Source organism: Myripristis murdjan, chromosome 2 (genome assembly GCF_902150065.1).
Source record: "Myripristis murdjan chromosome 2, fMyrMur1.1, whole genome shotgun sequence".
Classification (NCBI taxonomy): Eukaryota; Metazoa; Chordata; class Actinopteri; order Holocentriformes; family Holocentridae; genus Myripristis; species Myripristis murdjan.
The window spans coordinates 11,175,891-11,194,098 of NC_043981.1; the positions used below are offsets into that span (position 1 = coordinate 11,175,891).

At 44.8% G+C, this 18,208-nt stretch overlaps 1 protein-coding gene across 3 annotated transcripts in view; it reads right to left on the reverse strand.

Annotated features, from left to right (window-relative positions):
* The window catches only part of LOC115369829 (vang-like protein 1), a 50,091-nt gene that overhangs the window by 10,495 nt on the left and 21,388 nt on the right, over positions 1–18,208 (reverse strand). For all 3 annotated transcript variants that reach the window (XM_030066529.1, XM_030066512.1, XM_030066521.1), the window contains exons 4-5: positions 3,324–3,755; positions 2,310–2,485 (exon numbers count right to left, since the gene is read on the reverse strand). In XM_030066529.1, coding sequence (XP_029922389.1) covers positions 2,310–2,485; positions 3,324–3,755 — 608 coding nt within the window. The remainder of the gene's footprint in view (positions 1–2,309; positions 2,486–3,323; positions 3,756–18,208) is intronic.

The following is an 18,208-nucleotide window of genomic DNA, read 5'->3' on the forward strand; positions in this document are numbered from 1 at the left end:
CCAAAAATATGGAATCAATAGCTGAAAAACACTCTTTGTCGATGGAAAACGAAATAGAGAGAACTTTCCGAGCAGGCAACGAGGCTTTATTTATATCCACAAACTACCCTTGATTATTGCCAACGCATGCCTCTACTGGGTTAAACAGCTGACAATCTGACAATCTTCTAAATACAGTGATTGCAGGGTTTGTCTAGTTCAAAACAGTCCACTCTGCAAACCTCATCCATCAGCGACTACACAGACAGGCTGAAAGCTTCAAATGTAGGACAGCATTTTAAACACTCTGGACTCATAAAGATAAAAAAATTAACGTTTTACAGATAATTATCCGTAAAATGTGGGAGTCAGCGGGCTGCAAGGTTGATTTTAGGGAGCAACAGGAGAGCGGTCTTGGCTAAAAATGGGATATTCCTGTTTTAATTCCTGTGCTGTCAAAAGACGGCAAGGTCATAAAAACCTGGTTGGTCGAGTCTGAGCTGTTCTCTCTTATTCATAGCCTCTCACACACACACACACACACACACCTTTCCTCTCTCATTCCCACATACATTTCAGGATTGTCCCATTAACTATTAATCCATGTTTCTCCATTACCTATTCTTTCTCTGTCTGTTTCTCTTTTCTTTTCTTTTTTTTTTTTTTTTTGCTCTCTTCCGGAGCTTGTTCCCTGCCTCCGTCTCAGGGTTTTTCCTCGGCACTCCTCCCTCCGTCTGCAGCTCTTTTCTGAGGAGTTCTCTCCCTGTGAAGTCTTCCCCACCCTCTCCGCTGTTCTCCTGGCATGATTTCCATTCCCTATCATCCACTTTCTCTCTGCACCTCTCCTTCATTCATTCATTCATTCATTCATTCATTCTCCGGCTGAACATTCACACACGCGCCCTTTCACTTTTTTTCCTCTGCCCCTGTCCCTCTGTTTCTCGAGTTTATCCCGCCTCTGCTGTATGAATTTCTTCTTCCCCGGCTCCTGGTGTATAAACAGTTTCCTTTCTTCTAGTCTCTCGCTTGAGGTGCCCCAGTTTCTATCGTTCTCTCTCCCCTCCTCTTGCCCACACCTCGTCTCTTCCCCCTCCCTTCTCTTTTCTCTTTTATCCCCCCACGCACTCATCCTCTATCCCCCCAAGTCCTTCACATGGTAAATACAGTATCATACGATATCCCTCTCCCTCTCCCCCTCCTCTCCTCCTCTCCCACCTCCACATGCACTCGGGTCACTCGGGTATCACTTACTTGCTGGCGATGCTGCCAGTATCCCTTGCGGTTTCCCTTCCCGTTAGTTTTCACCGTTTGCAGTGTGCGAACAGCAGAGTATGTAGAAACACGCATGTCAAGACAGGTATATTTCTACATAAAATGTTCCCAAGTGCAGCTTTGGCTTTATTCACTTTCTTATACATTTGGCTGTCTCCACCTCCAAACTGACAGTTTTATTAACAGGCCGAACGAGCAAGTTAGTGATAATTTGTTAAGATTAATAAAAAAAGGAAAGGAGAGTATAGATCAAACTGGTGCCAACTGTAGATGCGTTTGGTGTGGTTGACAAAGTGGTGAGTGGGTTTTCCACTCCTCTGTTTTTGAGCTAGTTGAACAGGTTAGTACCCCAGCTGGATGTTGGAATTAGTAAGCGTAAATACATTTTTTTTTTTTTTTTTGACTGTGGCTTGGCTTAATGCTGACCTATATGCAGCTGCTGAGCATGCACACATTGCATTAAATCACTCATTAGTCTGCATTAGCGATAGTATCTCCCCTGTTAATGTTCAAACAGCACAGGGATAATAGTTTATAGTGGCCCACTGACTTAAAAATTACTGCCACAATGCAAATTTGGAATAATCGCACCATCCTTTATATGTTCCTTAACAGTAACTACAAACTAATTGCTAGTATATTTGCTGTAACCACCTAAATTAATTTCTGGTGGCAGTTTTTGGATAATGGCTATCCGTTATTCAAAGGAAGTGATCAACAAAAAATTCCAACATAAAATCCACAAAGTTGTGTCCAAACTTCAAAAATAGCACTTCTCATTTGGGACTCCTAACACGCAAAATCGACAAATTAAGGTTTGACTTCATGACAAGCCAGCCAAAAACACATCGGAGAGGACCGAATTGGTAGACGGATGATTTAGTTTTCTGAGTTTAGGTGGTAAACTAGGTGTGTGTACCCATCTCGTGTGTTATTTCATGTGTTTCCACCTCTCTCCAGCTGACGATAACACAAGAGCACACGGGGACAGTGCCCTTCCTTGTTAGGCCAAATCATTACACGCACACTACATTTTTTCCCCTGCAGCTGTCGCTCACCTGAGCTGTCCCAGGTTGTACTGCCTCGTCTCTCCATCTGTGGAGCGCGTGACGCACACGGAGAAGCACGGCTGGAGCTGCCGGAGCTCCAGCAGGACGATGGCCAGGTAGTGGATGAAGAGCAGAGCGTCCACCAGGGACACGGCGTACTGCACGATGCCCTGGTAGTTCTCATCCTGGAGAGTCAGGAGCGGACAGAGCGTAAGTAGAAGAAGAAACACACATCTCCATGCAGTGGCGGCATCTGGAAGTATCTAAATTATAACCTACAAACACCTCGGGTTGCAGAGGTTATGATATAAACACACAGAATACAGAACATGTACTTATAAATGCCACAAATGCACCAACACATGCAGGATGCCCCAATAATTAGATACATTTCAAGTGACCCAAAGGTTTTTAGACAACTTATAATGCATTTGTGCATGTGTGTGTGTGTGTGTGCTATTTTCCCAGGGCATTTGTAATGATGAGAAAACAGGGAATTAAAACTATGACTCATAAAGTATACACACAGCAGTGGGGAAACAGAATATCTCTGCATGATTTGAGCTTTGTTGAGCTCTGACGTGCATTAAAAATGCATGTGCCTCTGCTATCAGACCTCACCAGTCTTATTTAAAATACATGGATCTCCCTATGTGCGCGGACCAACTTTAATCTGCAAATCCATTTTTATAGTCATTTCATATCAATTAGGCGTAAGTAGACACAATCAGAAGTAGCACTGAAATAAGAAGTTGAATAAATGATTAGAAAAATTAATGAATTATAATTTTGGTCATCAATTAACTGGTCATTTTCCAAGTAAAAATCCAAAACACTTCACTGAGATCACCGGGTTTCTAAGATCTGCTTATTTTTCTCCTTTTATATTGAAAATAAATACTCTGGTTTTCTGGCTGCTGGTCAAATGCATTTGAAGACACTATTCAGACTAAATGTCAAAAACAAGTTAATCCAAAAAAATAAAAAAAATCATAAAATAATAAAATCCCCTTCTCCTCTCACCTGTGAGTCGAGTATCCTCACGCCATAAAACAGCCAATAGGAGACCACAAAGAGCAGCACCAGCACGGCGAGCAGCGCCCGGAACACGAAGACCCGCGGCAGGCCGGCGCGCGGCGGCCGGAAGAACAGCGCCCAGACGGCCAGCAGCAGGATGAGTAGCTTGAAGGCCACGGAGATGAAGAGGCCCTCGCAGGCCGTGCCGCAGCTCTGCAGCTTCTCGGGCCACAGCAGATGGGGCAGCACCAGGAAGGCCAGGGGGGTGAGGAACACCAGCAGGCCCAGGACCACGGCCAACGTCAGCGTGAAGTAACGCCGGCAGTCCAGCCCCACGCTGTCCTCCAAGTCCTTGGTGATCCGCACGATGTCCTCCTGCGAGAGGCTGTGCTCTGACGTGCCTGTGACGGCCGTGGTGGTCTCACCCCAGTTGTCATCCTGGGAGAAAAAGAGGAAGGGGAAAGAGACGGATTTAAAATCTTCCGAAAACACTAGAAAGTATAAAACAACACTGGTGAAATTCTGTGTGCGGATAATTTTAGCGAGTGAGCTGTTGCAGTGATTCATTTCCTGCTTTGTGTTTGTGCCAACACTTTGGACCCTCCAGACAATACATAAATCATGTTTAAGGAGGGTCAGCAGCAGTGCAGCAACCCCCGAGAATGAGTTTGGGCCCAATTAAGCTGCTTTGCTCAAGGGCAAAACAGCAAAAAAACAGTGGCAGAGGCAACGAGAGAGAGACAGAAACACAAAAGATGAAGCTTTTTGTCGGGAACGCTGCTCCTAGGACGTTTTGAGATTCTGTGACATTTCGGTGTATTGCAGCGGACTGTCTTTACCATAATCCTCTCCTATAGCTGGGGCTCATCCAGTGAGAGTTGCACAGTGTGACATACCCTATTTTCGCTTCCCACTGAAACGTCAGCTCAGCAAAGGGAGCGGAGGCCGTGCCAAAGCATGAGAGAGCGAGAGAGAGAGTGAGAGCGAGAGAGGAATAGAAGGTGGGAAGTGGAAAAAGTAAACAGAGCGGGCTGCCAACTGGGCTACGCTGACGTCTGGGCTTGACTGCATCCGCAGATAATGAAGGTCAGCGGTGTTGGAGCAGAGCTGGTAGAACAACAAAGATAAGAACTCTTTACAGGGCAGTCATAACAAGCTGCTAACACGGGCCAGCGAGCAGCTGAGGGCTGCCCATACCAGCGAAAAAGAGCAAACAGTGAGCAGCCAGAGCCGCTGGAGGAAGAAGCAGCAGCAAATGACAGGCTTTTTTTTTCCCCGATCTAAACACACTCCCTCCAAAATAGAACAAATGAACGCTGATTTAATTTTCATAGGACAGGAGTCCCGTTGTCAGGATTGTGGCAGTGGCATTAGTGGCAAGTAACAGGGGATCAAAAGTGGCTCATGTAGGAAGCTGTGTCGTGATTATTCTACGAATGCTAGAGAGGAAAGCGGATGTATTTGGACAAGGAATAAGGTTATCCAACTGTCCTGGGGGTTAAAGCAGCAGAGAGAGAGAGAGATAGATGAAGCAGTACAGTGTCCGCTGCTCAGACTCAATCTGAAGCTGGAGCGCGCTAAGACCAAGACACTGAGTACAGAACTACACTTAATATAAAGACCCCACGATGCCATATATATTCCAGACTCACGATATGATTTTATCACGATGCATTGCAAGACTGTACAGAATTGACCAGAAATGTACAAATAGAGGTTATAATACAGCCTCCTGAATAACACTGCGGATGACTAATACAATTTAAAAAACAAACTGCATGATCAATTGCATGGAAAACTGAGTCAAAACCCCTTTGAATTTCCTAAAACAGAATTTTCTCAATGCATTTACCCAAGACAGCGCACTAAAATGTAGATGTCACAACATCACATGAAAATTGTGCAGAAACGATACAAGAGGCTGGAAAATCTATCTGGAAAATAACTCAGCTATATCGTTTTTTTGCACAATAATACTACACAGGCATTGTATTTTGATGAAACACAATGAGGCCTGGGTAGCTATGGCTGGGTTGGACAGAAGAGAAAAGAGAATAGTCGTGTTCAGTGAGTAAGGAAAAAAAATTGGAGGTGTTCTGTATTCTTCCTCAGTTTTTCTTGGGTATAATTGAAGTGCTACAGTTCAAAACAAAATCTTCAATGCTTCCATCCACCCCTAAAGAGACGCCACATTTCCATCACGACCATTCCCTTCACAGCAGAGAAGTAACATCATCATCGGGGATGTTTTTTGTGCCGATGTGCTCGGGCAGACTCTTTCATGGGCCGTCTCGGATCTATCTGACCTGCCAGTTGAGATAAAAAGACATGACAACAGAGTCGTAAATACTCATCTCCCCGTCTGCATTTCTGAGGGAAGACGCTGACCTCGTGGCTGAATGAGCTGTAAACCAGACGGCGGAATGAAAGACTTTGCGGTTCAAAAGGTCAACAAGTCAAAAGGTGACGAGTTTTGCCGGGTCTTTCTTGTGATGCAACTTGACATTTCAGCGTGTTACTGGGGCAAACTGTCAACACCCCATTTATTAATGTGGGTAAATAGTCCTAAAATAGACATCTACGGCAAGAAAACATGCAAAATAATTCCAGACAAATGCAGAAAACTTGCAATGTACATATCTAACAGAATGGCACAGATCTGTATTAGTTATTTTAACACAGCTCCATGATAAATATAATTGAATGGCATTTTTTATTTTTTGAAGATGGGAGCTTGAAGCGAGTGAAAGTGTGTGTCTGGGTGCTGAAAGGATGGAGTGTAACAGACTAAAATCACAACACACACATATACATATTTTTCAAACTAGTTAATTTGAATGGAGATGTTTTTGGAGCAGGCCAACGAGAGCCACTTCATCAGTAAGACAGAGGGACTTGGAGAGTCCTTCAGCGGCTCCACAGAGACCAGCACGGCAGGCTTTTCTCCTGATGTGAAGCAATTACCCCCTGGAGAGAACAAAAGTAAGCAAAACCCAATTATTTTCTTTTTTTTTTTTATGAGAAAAGCTTTGCAGGCGAGTGCTACACAAAAGGCCAGCAACAAGCCTCAATTATACAGGGCTTCACAAATCATCAAGGATGACAAGTGGCATACCAAGGGAGTTAAAAGCAGCGCTGAGGGAAAGTCTCGGCACTTGTAAGACGCTGGGATTTGAAAAGCTCTGATTGTTCGAGACACTTGTGTTCAAGCAAAGCAGGTGCCATTCTTGCACGCAACATGCTATCACAGGCGATGAGGAGTTGTGAATACGGCTCAGTATCTCAAGAGTTTATTCCCGGATTGAGTTTTTAAACACGGTTTTCAGCGGCAGAGCAAACAGGCCTCGCACAACTTGAGCCGTCCCCAAAGCGTAAACCCGTCCATAAGGCGGAGACTTAGAGAGCATCTCTCCTGCTTAACAGCTGACAGATCCACAAGTCTTAATCCTGTCTGACCACCGTCTAGCTAGCAAAGAAAAACATGCTCTGTGTGTGTGTGTGTGTGTTAAAAGGAAATCGATAGGCGCTGGTTGTCAGGAAGTGTATCTCTGACCAAAGGCTGACATGGTGCCCTGGGGAACACCCAGGGGAGACATGAATCACAGTTTCATGCCCTGCAGCTGGGATGCAACACTCATGACTCACCATCCTTGTTCCATACTCCCGAGTCACATATATATCGCCATTTTTACTTTATTTCAATATTCTCCATAATTTCAATCACTGAGGTATTTACCAGATACACATAAAGGTAAGAGGAAAATGAAGACATTACAACCACTGGGACTGTACTGCACTGCTGAGTCAATGCTTTTCCTATGAAGAGAGCAGTGGTATCCTAATCTTATTCGTTATATTTCAACCAAAATATTTGAACCTGGATCCCGACTGCAGCTGACATTTCAAAGCATTTCCAGGCTTCATGCATTGATGAATAAGGATTATGGTTTTGACCGGGCCGATATCCAATAATATCAAATATCATGATATCTGCAGCCATATGCAATCTTCTCAACATGACTGAACAGCCTCATAGTGGGATCACGTGTAGTTTACAGCTCAGTTTATTATGCGCACAAATGTCAATTCTACATGTGGTACAATTCTAAAACGAAAAGGCTGCAACAAGCAAAACCAGAAAAACGTAAGAAAATATTACTGGAGCTGTAGCTTCTGGTGAGTTAGCTGTAACAGTCGAACAGATGTGCAGAATAAGAGTAATAACATGCATAGGTGGTTTTAATTGGCAATTATGGTTATGCATGTTCACGCAATATTTAATATAAGGGATTTTAGAGGAATTTAGAATAAAATAAAATAAAAAAAAAACAGACAATTGGAAAAGTAGGGTTAGGATTAATTGAACACTCACTGCATTTAGATTTTTGACAAGAAGTTATTGTGATTAGGGGTGTAAAACTGAACTGAAAAAAAAAAAATAAACTGCTCAATACGGTGCAAAGCCAAACCATTCAATCCACAATACACCCTAAAAAGTGCACTGGCACATGAGAGCCATACAACCACACACTTAGCTGATGAATTAATGAATAAACTGATAGTATTTTTCTGTTTGTTTGTTTTTTCAACTTTTTTGAGAGAATATTTGTTGATTTAATACTGTTATTCCAAATCACTGAATGGCAAAAAGCTCTTTTTGCAAATTAGACAAAATACAGAGAACAGTGAAAATGGTAGCATTTATTTCTCCCTGATGTACAAAATAAACCAAACCAAAATCAAAATTGTGACCCAAAAACCACAACACAAACTGACCCGTGGGTTTATTCAACCGTAATATGGAATATCACTCACATCTTTTCAAAATTATCATACCGCATTAAAGCTGAGAGTAAACTCATTTAGATCAGTATTATCTGTTGAAACATTTTACACTCAATGCAATCGTGCATTGAGTGTTGGCACGGTTGCATGAGCAGTAATGAAAACCAACAAAGACACATGCATTCAGGTGTTCAATGACACATGAATGAACAGGTGACATTAACAGGTGTGCCAGTACTGACAGAAGCTATTTCATACATGGGCAAATTGCCAGAGGTGTAAAATACAGGCATGAGAACCATTTGGCAAAACATTTTCTATGCCTGACTTGTTATGATGAAGGTATTGACATGAATGCCTGCACTGTATGCACACACAGGTTCAATGCTAATAAAATTTGGGACACTGTTGTTGTTGGATCCTTATTACCTGGGCTTTCCCTCTGCCGGCATGACTAAAAATAGATATTAGTGACCCACATTTCCTCGTGGGATTAACCAATCACCAGTGCCTGATCTAGTTCAGTAGCAGAAGGCTCGCAGCGGGCCGGGCTCGCCCCCGGCAAGCCCACTCCCATTCATCACAGGGATGCAGGTGAAACAGAGAGGAACGGAGGAGAGAGAGCAAACGTGGAGGAAAAGGAAGAGCCAGAGCACGGCAGATAGGTTTGATCACAGGCAGCCAATTGAAGAGGGGAGGACCGTTCGAGGGAGGGAGTCAAAGCACGGTTCAAGGGCCAGGGATGATCCGTGCACAACAAACCCGCATTTGCATTCATTTGCTTTTCAGTACATATGCGCACATGCAGAGTCATGAATGCACACGAAGTCACACAAACACCTGTCAGAGTGACTTTTGTCTTCAGTTTGCAATGATTTATTCAGCCCAGAGGAGGTTTCTCAATCGAGCGCGCTGCCCTCGGAGGCGTTTCTGAACTATACAGCCACATAAATGAAGAATCCGATATGACACATATGACTCACATGCAGATGGAGAGAGAAGAGAAGAGAAGAGAAGAGAAGAGAAGAGAAGAGAAGAGAAGAGAAGAGAAGAAGAGAAGAAGGCAAAAGGATGGGGCAAGAACTTGAACAGCAGTGAGGGACGTGGTGAAAAACAGACCGAACTGGAGATGGAAAGCGAGGACAGAGAAAACACATAAAGGCATGAAACACCAAAACCCTCTCAGACATCTGGCAGATCCACAAGGCCGCAGTATGAATCATGCAACCAATAACAAACAGCCAATTACAAAACTAAACCAAAATTTTTGTGTTTTTTTTTCTGACACAATTTTCCCTCTCCACTTTTTTTGCTCTTGTTATGCTGCTACACAACTTAAGCCTCGGCTGCAAGGCAACATCATTCCGAGGATGAAGAATGAGAGAGTTAAGGCTCAAAATGAAATCAATTAGCATCAATTAATATCCATTAGCACCGCCGCTGTGTCAAGCTGTCAGGTCACCCTTTTCAAAAGAGGACAATCATCACCAACGACCATAGAGTCAATTCTACATCAAAAGGAAATCCTAGCCATTCGTTTCGCAACATGCAAAACCAAAACATAAGCCAGGGTGAGACGTACAGTCAGGAACAACAAAGAAGAGGTCAACAATAATGGCTTCTGCAAAATGACTGTGATGGAGCAACAGGGTAAGCGTCCACAACAGCAGCACTTATACATCCAACTCTCAGCAGTAGCAGGAAATCAGTATTTCCATCACATACCATCTAGCCAATGATTTGTTTCCATTGCAAACGGTTGCAGAGACTGGTTTTAAAAGCCTGGTAAGCACGGCTGATAAGAGATAGAATCTGCCATCAAAGTATTTCTTTCTTCAAATTCTGCTAAAGCGGCGGTAAATGCCAAGTTGAAAGGCACCCAGCGGTATTTCTGATCTGCGCCGAAACAGCTGATTAACATTCAACATGTTGTGTTATATGTCTCATTGTTGGGTCGGGAGTTTTCATATGAATTCAGTTCCTCCCTGCTGAAAGGCTTGAAAGAGCACAGGGTTTTTTTTTTTCTGTTTCTAAAGGAAATGCATCAAATTAGAGGCGCAAGACGTTCTGAAAATACCATTTCATTGTGACCTTAATTTTAATGCCACATAATTCAGGCATTTTTAACCGATCCAGTCAGTCTAAATAACCCAACATTCAACAGTCTGTAAATACTAAGAATATGAGAAAAGAGGCAAGATGCTTCATTATGCAGTGAATTTAATCCAACTGTTCATTTTCCTGCTTATTCCATCAATGCCACAGGGGTTGAGTGTAATAATGTGTATAAATATGAAGTGTATGACATCCTTTGCTATTTTGGACAAACTGGCTGTGTGAAAATGGCTTGAACCTTGAGTTCATACATCAACCTGTTCAGCATAAAGACTGATCTGTGGGTTCACTCCCATTCTGAGGAGAAATGACCACTCTCTCCCCGATTTCCTTCCATTGAAACACGGGAGGAGCTGAGTGCGAAGGAAATTATTAATCTGATGAACCGTGGCGATAAAAAAAAAAAAAAAGAGAGTGCTCAGAGAAGTCTATAAGTGTGTGTTCGTATGCATGTGCATGAATACATGTTTGTGCATGCAGCCCATATGCTCCGTCAGCCAGCATGCATTTACGAACCTTTCAAGGGAGTGTTTTCTGCATTCCTTTTCGGCCCCGAGTATAAATAACAGCTATTGTCTCTCACAGCAAATCAAGTGTCCACTAAAAGCCTGTTTTCTGTTGCTCAGCAGTAAGTGGGCTGCACAAGACAAAGCCCCCCTTGCTCAGTGCGGGAAAATGTGCACTCTACACACTCCTGGGAGGCAAGATGCGAGCGCGCGTGCACGAGTGTGTAGGTCTGTAAAACACAGACAAACCGCCTGCATGCATTCCAAAGTGCTCTTCACAGCCATTTAAAACTACCTTTGTTCCAACTGCGGACAGTGTGTGTGCACGGCTGCTAACAACTTGTCAGGACAGGGAAGGGAAGCACTTTGCAAAGTTTCCCCCGACTAAATATGCGGGGATAGAGGAGTGACTCCCAGACAATGGGAGGCTGAGAGCCGAGCAGCACAAAGAGAAAGGGGCAAATTACAGGATGGATAAATGGATTACGCGCAAAACTACAATTTACAAACGTTAAGTGTGGAAAATGCAGAGCTTCCACTTGAGCGAGACACAGGGTCTTTTGTGCTGGTGCGCCTGCAGAAACCTGGATGGCTGCTGCAGGAGAGGCAGACTGGAGTGGGGTTATATCAAGCCCCGACTCAAATCCAAAAGATATCAATGAAATGCAACAGCAGGCTGGTTGGGACAAAAAAAAAAAAAAAAAAAAAAAAAAGAAAACTATCAGAAATCGGAGTTTGTTTGTTCAGAAGTGTGACACAAATGCTAGCTTCTCATTCCAGTGGCAGATTCTTTTGCACATTGGCAGTGACAATAAACACCCTGCGGTGCAGCTAAATTTAATGTAGCAGCCCAAACAAGCATCCACTTTAGTATTGTGCTCAGTCAAACACACACACACACACACACACACACACGCTCACATCCACAATTTATGCCTGAGTAGGCCTGCCTCCTGGGTCATCCACTCATAATAACACTGAGCAGGAAAGCTAAGCATCCTGAAATGACGTTTCATCCGGAGTAAGACCTGCTATTCTCAATGTCAAACAAATTACTGATGACGTGTTAATCAATCAGCATCGCCATGGCAACAAGTCAGTCAAAAAGCAAGCCAGCCGACCGACCGATCGGTCTTACCTGGCCAGATTTAGTCCCTGGTCCAGAACCGGGCTCTGGTGGTGAGTTAGTGTTGGAATCTTCCTCTATGGTGGTGATAATCACTTCCTTTACCACCTCGACGGTCTCGCAAACCTCCAACGCCTCCGCGGCGGCTTCTCCCGCCTCGACAGACGCCGGCGACTGCATCCCGAAAGCCTCGGTTGTGAAATCCGCCCCAACTTTACCTCCGTCCAGCTCGAGCAAACACCATCGCCCAACTCAGCCACGGCTCACCTTCCTTCGATCCATCCCAGTGATGGTGTGTGTGTATGTGTGTGTGTGATGCGTGTGTGACCTCTCCGCCTCTGCTGATCTGGAGCCTGGCCCCGCTTTAACCGTCTTTATATAGACATATCTCCCATCATGCCTCAGGAGGTACTATATGGGACTGTGTGTTCACTTGCCATGTAATGTAAGGGGCTTTGTGGAGATGGAGAGAGAGAAGAAAGGGGGGTGAGATGGCGATGAGACGATCACATGGGTTGTCCTGATAGCAGCGAGGATGGGGGGTGGAGAGGATGGATGGATGGGAAGAGGGAGGAGGAGAGGGAAAGAAAGGAGAAGGGGAGGAGGGGTCCATTAAACAAACATCTGAGCCCCCCCAGAGAAAGAGGAGGGTAAACAAAATAACACACCAATTAGGTGCAGAGGAGACCCACCATCCACTCATAGATGTGTCTCTCTCTTTCTGCTCCTCCTTCTTGTTCAAATTCTCTCTCTCTCTCTCTCCCTCCCTCCCTCTCTCCGACCCTGAGGCATCTTCTCTCATTCTCTTCCTCATTCTCTGCTCATCCCTTGCCTCAGCGCCACTCTCCGTCCATTGCTTCTGACCCAGTGAGCACCGCGGTGTCGCCGTGCAACCAATGGCAAGACTGCATGCGTTTGTGTGTGTGTGTGTGTGTGTGTGTGTGTGTGTCCAAGAAAGGAAGGTAAGACGGATTTGTCCCAGTTTAACCGACCAACTAATCAACGGCGCAACGCAACAAACGTGACTGAGAGGCATCAGGTTGCCACATGAACCCAGACGATCAGGAAAATATCTGAAGCTGGCACCAGATGAGATGGCAAGAGACGTTTTCAAATTATGTTATATGCTGTGGCACGAGACCACTGCTTTTTTTTTTTTTTTTTTTTTTTGTTAGATGCCTTACAGTACTGAAGAAAAGATGCAACACGGGAAGGAATCCTTGATCCTCACATCTTTGGCACCAGGCACAAAGATGATCTCTGCCTGCGATGAAACTTCTAAAAAAAAATCTTCCAGGGGAACCGAAGTTGCAAGAAAACCTCTCGTCTTTCTTTCTCCTTTAAGAGCCCACCCACATAGCTTGCGGCCTGGTGATGACACACAGCTTAAAAACAAAACACAGTCACGCAAAACACGGGGATAAGGACGGAGCACGGGAGGATTGTGCCTCACAGGGGGAGCGGGACGAGAGCGGCACTCACCACAGGATAAAGATCCCAGACGTGAGCGCAAGTGCTCTGCCTCCTGCGAGAAGAGCCCGACATGGTCGCCTGCCTTCCACGCCTCTCGGACACGGGACGCCGGTGCTACCTGTGCTGTGCCGCGGTCTGCCCGGGGAACGCCGAGACTCAGAGCACTGCTGCCGTGCGGGGCTCCGGCTTCGGTCTGGGAGCAGCTGAGATTGCAAGCAGCTGAGTTTAATTGGGCTGAATTGAGCTGCGGGGAGGGCGAGAGGAAGGTGCAACAGTGGGAGGTCGGGGGGGCGCGAGCCAAGTGAGGCACGGAGGAAGAAGGTGCATGGAAGGAGAACGTCATTTCTGCACCGAGAGCTGCATTTTTTCAAGTTATTCCTTCAGTGGGGCTTCAAACATCGTCATTAGATCGCCAAAAACATGACAGTTTGAATGTTGGAGATCTCTACATGACAGATTTCTGAGGCCGTGAACGGTCCAGCTTTGGATGGACATTACAAAACGATGCTTAATCAACTGCCGGCCGTGCAAAACAAACAGGTTTAGGTACATTTTTGGCCAAAATAATCTTTCGCCGCTTCCATGTCAGAAAGCACATGATCTCCTCTGCACAAATGCACACAGCTACAGGCGGGCGCAGGGGCACTGTACTGTGTAATACGCCTTCAAAAACACAATTACCCAGCCGATATAAGCAAGCCTGTTCATGTTGCCATCGGGGGGGGGACAACACCAAACAGAAAACACACACAAACACACCACTATACACCACGGACTGCATTTTATCGCCCATCAAACACAAATGCAGATTACAGAACACACACAGGCAACGCAAAAAGTTCTTCCTCTCTTGCACGTAAATTCACACACCTATAAACAAACCTGACTCCATTTTCTCTTTCAAACAAACTCCTGTTTTTTGTCGGGATAGGGAGGTGCTAATTCCTGAAGAATGCCTTATGGGTTAAATATATCGGCTTTCTCCTGTGTGACACCTCACACAATGCCGCTCCACAATGCGGTCCCAAGCTACAAAGCCGGTGGTTAGCCCGAGCTATGCCAGTTCACCTCTTGCTATCCGATATCCGGTGACATAAAACAAAAACACCTGGCCAAATAGACCCAGTTGCTCAGATAATCTGGTATCCATCCGCCTACAGTAAGTCCATACCTCGAGCTCGGCTGTGCCTACCTCCATTGTCCTTTACAGCCACAAAGCCAGCGACGTACAGCACAGCAGGACTTGTGTCAGACTCCTGGGTGTCACATTCTCCCAGCTTGAGATCTCACTGCTGACTGAGGGAGAAGTGGAGTGCATTTTTTTTTTTTTTTTTACAGTAATGCTACATTAGCATACAGCCTGAAGCTTTGGCTTGCCTCCCCAAGTCTGAGCAACCTGCTGCAAGAGTTTTGTTCAAACATATCAGGCAATTAAATAAGGAACATGCAGAGAGACTGTGCGTGGAAATGCTGGGAAGGGAAGGGAAGACTGAAGCACAGCAACCACTCAGACCACCCGGATCCCGCTGGAGATATGAAAAGCCTGTCGATTTCACTGCAAAATTACGACTGAAAAATTATTCTTTAAGGCAAAAATAGACAAGTCAGATTCCGGTGACTAGGAATATCCTGAGCCGGCATCAAAACTTGGTCTGCGTCCTGATTCAGGCATTTTTAAAATCATTGCAGTTGTCGACAAAATGCCTCATCAGATATTAATCAATACAATTTCCCTCTTCGACCCAATTTACGCCAACTCTCACAAGACGTGAAGCTGCAAATCATCAATTTCACGCTACTTGAGCCAGTAAACAACGTGACTGGGGATCGCTGCACAATGCCGAAATGCCGCCTCATGGAACCGGTCTCACTTTGCAAACAGAAAGCAGCCGAACAGCTGCATGCAAGACTTGCAGCATGAGCACTTTCTAGAGCAGACCCTCATGTGAAGCAGTGAAAAATAAAATTTAAAATAACATTATTAACAACTGAGAAACAATAATCGTATCTTATTAATAATTCTATGTCTGGCTTAGTCTTTCACTTGGGTATCCAGGCGCGCCTCTGATGCATTTATATGTACAGAACCTCCCCGTTCTCCTCTTTCTCACGACGTGACACATCACAGACATGTGAAACTTCTCTGCTGGATTGTGAGGACATCCCAGCCTGGAGCGCCGAGCTGCACCGTCAGCCAAGCCTCTGATTAAGTCCCAGCAGTGGAGTAATGAGCACCGCGCTGCACAGTGAGACTCCGAGACAGGCCGATACACACAGACACAAAACATACCCATGCAGGAACATATGCGCCAAGGCAGACCCGAGCACACACACACACACACACAAACACACACCACAAGTGCAAGGATTTGTGCTGAGCCTCTCTCTCGGTGGAATCAGTGGCCCTGATTACTCAAACTAAAGCCAAACACTCCCCACCCTGTCAGCAGCGCTACTGCAGGCCGCGGCATGAATAAGACATGAAGAGCAAAATGCTAAGGACGGCTGTATCTGTGGCAAATCCTGTCATGTGATAAAATTAGACCCACACACACAGACAAAAAAAAACAAAAAACAAAAAAAACAACACATGAAAGTCACACATACACAAACGCGTCTTGCCATGAGGGAGAAGCGAGTGCCAAGTAGGTCAGTGACTGATGGTGAACAGTGGACGGTCTGTGTGTGTTTGCATTTGTCATCATCGTTTGCCTGTTAGTGTGTTGAACCTAGCGCCTGATGAAGGCCACTGTGCCACACAGATCTATAGCCAATAGATCAGGTCACTTTTGTGTGTTTCAAAGCTGCCTGTGTTAAAATCTCTGTTCAAATCCAAATGTCAAGGTCTCCATTTTTCTAAGTGTGCAGGAAGATGAACTGCCCACATTTCACACAGCAGACAATCGATCAACTTCTAATCACAATGCCATGAATGTTTCCCTTTCCCGGACTGCTGTGGAGTGTCTAACGACAGGCATGTTATTCAGACGCAGGTCATGGATGTGAATAGCAGCGATCTGAATCCAAACTATGAATGGACTGACATCTATGAGGCATGTAAACACTCGACAGTCTGTTGATACAGAAAAGAGAACAAAGGAGAACCTCCTCTGATTCATTTTGACCTGGAGGATTACAAGCGGTTATCATCAACTGAGCTGAAGAGCTGTTTCATCTCTAAACAGCCATCACACGGCCGCGCGACACGATCAGACCTCAAGGAAAGCAACTGAATCAGTCATCATGCAGAAGCAAAAAAAGGTCAAGTGTCATTGAGTCTTGAGGGAAACAAGATCTTGCCATAGATTGGTTAGGAGCTGCAGCGCTCTGAATGGAAAAAAGAGAAGCACAGCCACAGCTGGGGCTTGCGACTCTACACATAAACACTTACTCAGATCCCTTTCGCATTTCTTTTCTTTTTTTCTCTCTGAAAATTGAATTCCCATCATCACTGTGCCTGTCAGTGTTTGACTGGGAAAAAAAATCTGCCCTGGTATTGTAGCCAGACCTGAACAAAAGTGCTACTGTTGGACTTGCACAGTTAAGATTTCTAATAGGAAACATCCTGTCAATAATGTACCAACTGTATCCACACACTAAAAAGTTAAAGCATATTAGCATGAGGCTAGTGTTTAAGACGTTATATACACTGAAAGAAAGAAAATACAGACACTAATCCAGATTATATAGGAACTTTAGAGCTGGCTTTGGTCCATATTGGGATTCTAAAGATAAATCATGTTGAATAACAACAATACATTGCAAACATCAGTAAATACATCAGATATTATTAATCTTCTTCCACAATTATTGTTATTGGACTTAGATCCCATGTATCCCTCGGGTCCTATCTGAGATTTCATGTCGTTACATGCCCACTGGCAGCCAACCTGCCAAACTTCTGTGGCATTATCTGAGCTGCAGTACCTCTTGTGGTATTATTGGAAGCATAATCAAATGGCTGTCTAACCAAAGATGAACCCGAGCTGTTGCATGAAATGAAAATAGGTGACTCATCCTGCTGTCTACCTGGCACCAACAGAACACACAAACGTCTGGCCTTGTAGCCAAGCAAAACTCAATATGGCGTCGCATGGTTATACTACACTGTGCTGCAACCTTTCAGCCAATTGATCAGTACGTTTGCAGGTGACAACAGCAACATGTACACACAAAACACCACTACAGACGGTCCTACCTTATATTTCTCATGCAACAAATAATCCGTTACATAATCCATTGTTGTGAGCTTTCACTCGCAGACATCAAAGTCTGCATGATTTCTGAGAGTTGTGTTTGATTTTTGATTGCTAAGCTGTTGGTTTCAGATCAGGCCGGTCCATTTTAGCAGGGGGGTGAGGGTCTCTCAAGCCACTTCCCCACCTTGCACCGGCATGTAATCACTGGCTCACCCGCTCCCCTTAAGCGAAACCAAGTGGGTCCCTCTGACAAAAATGACGTTGCAGTGACCAGAGACGCAGCCTGCTGCATTTACATCCCGTTGCAAATATCTGAAAGTTATATTTCATGCTGAAAGTGACCGTGCAGACCTTGCCAAAAGTGGACCAGCCCTGGCTTTTGCCCTGAAATGCCAGATGGCCCGTCCCAGCCGGTGCAAATAAACACAATTATCATTCCACCTCATTTCGACTCGGAGCTGAATAATCTTGTGTGCTCTCAATCCTTTGTATAAAATAAGACTTGCAGAGTCACACCATCTCACAGGCATGTGCAGAGTACCTGTAGCTGGTTGACTGGAATTATGGGTAAGGTTTGGGGTTTTCTGGGTGGAAGTGGTCATGAGATAATTGTAATGAGTAGTTGGGTGGTGTTTTATAATAGCTTTTGTGGGCGAGTGGTTGTCTGGCTGGTTCAAAGCTCGGTGT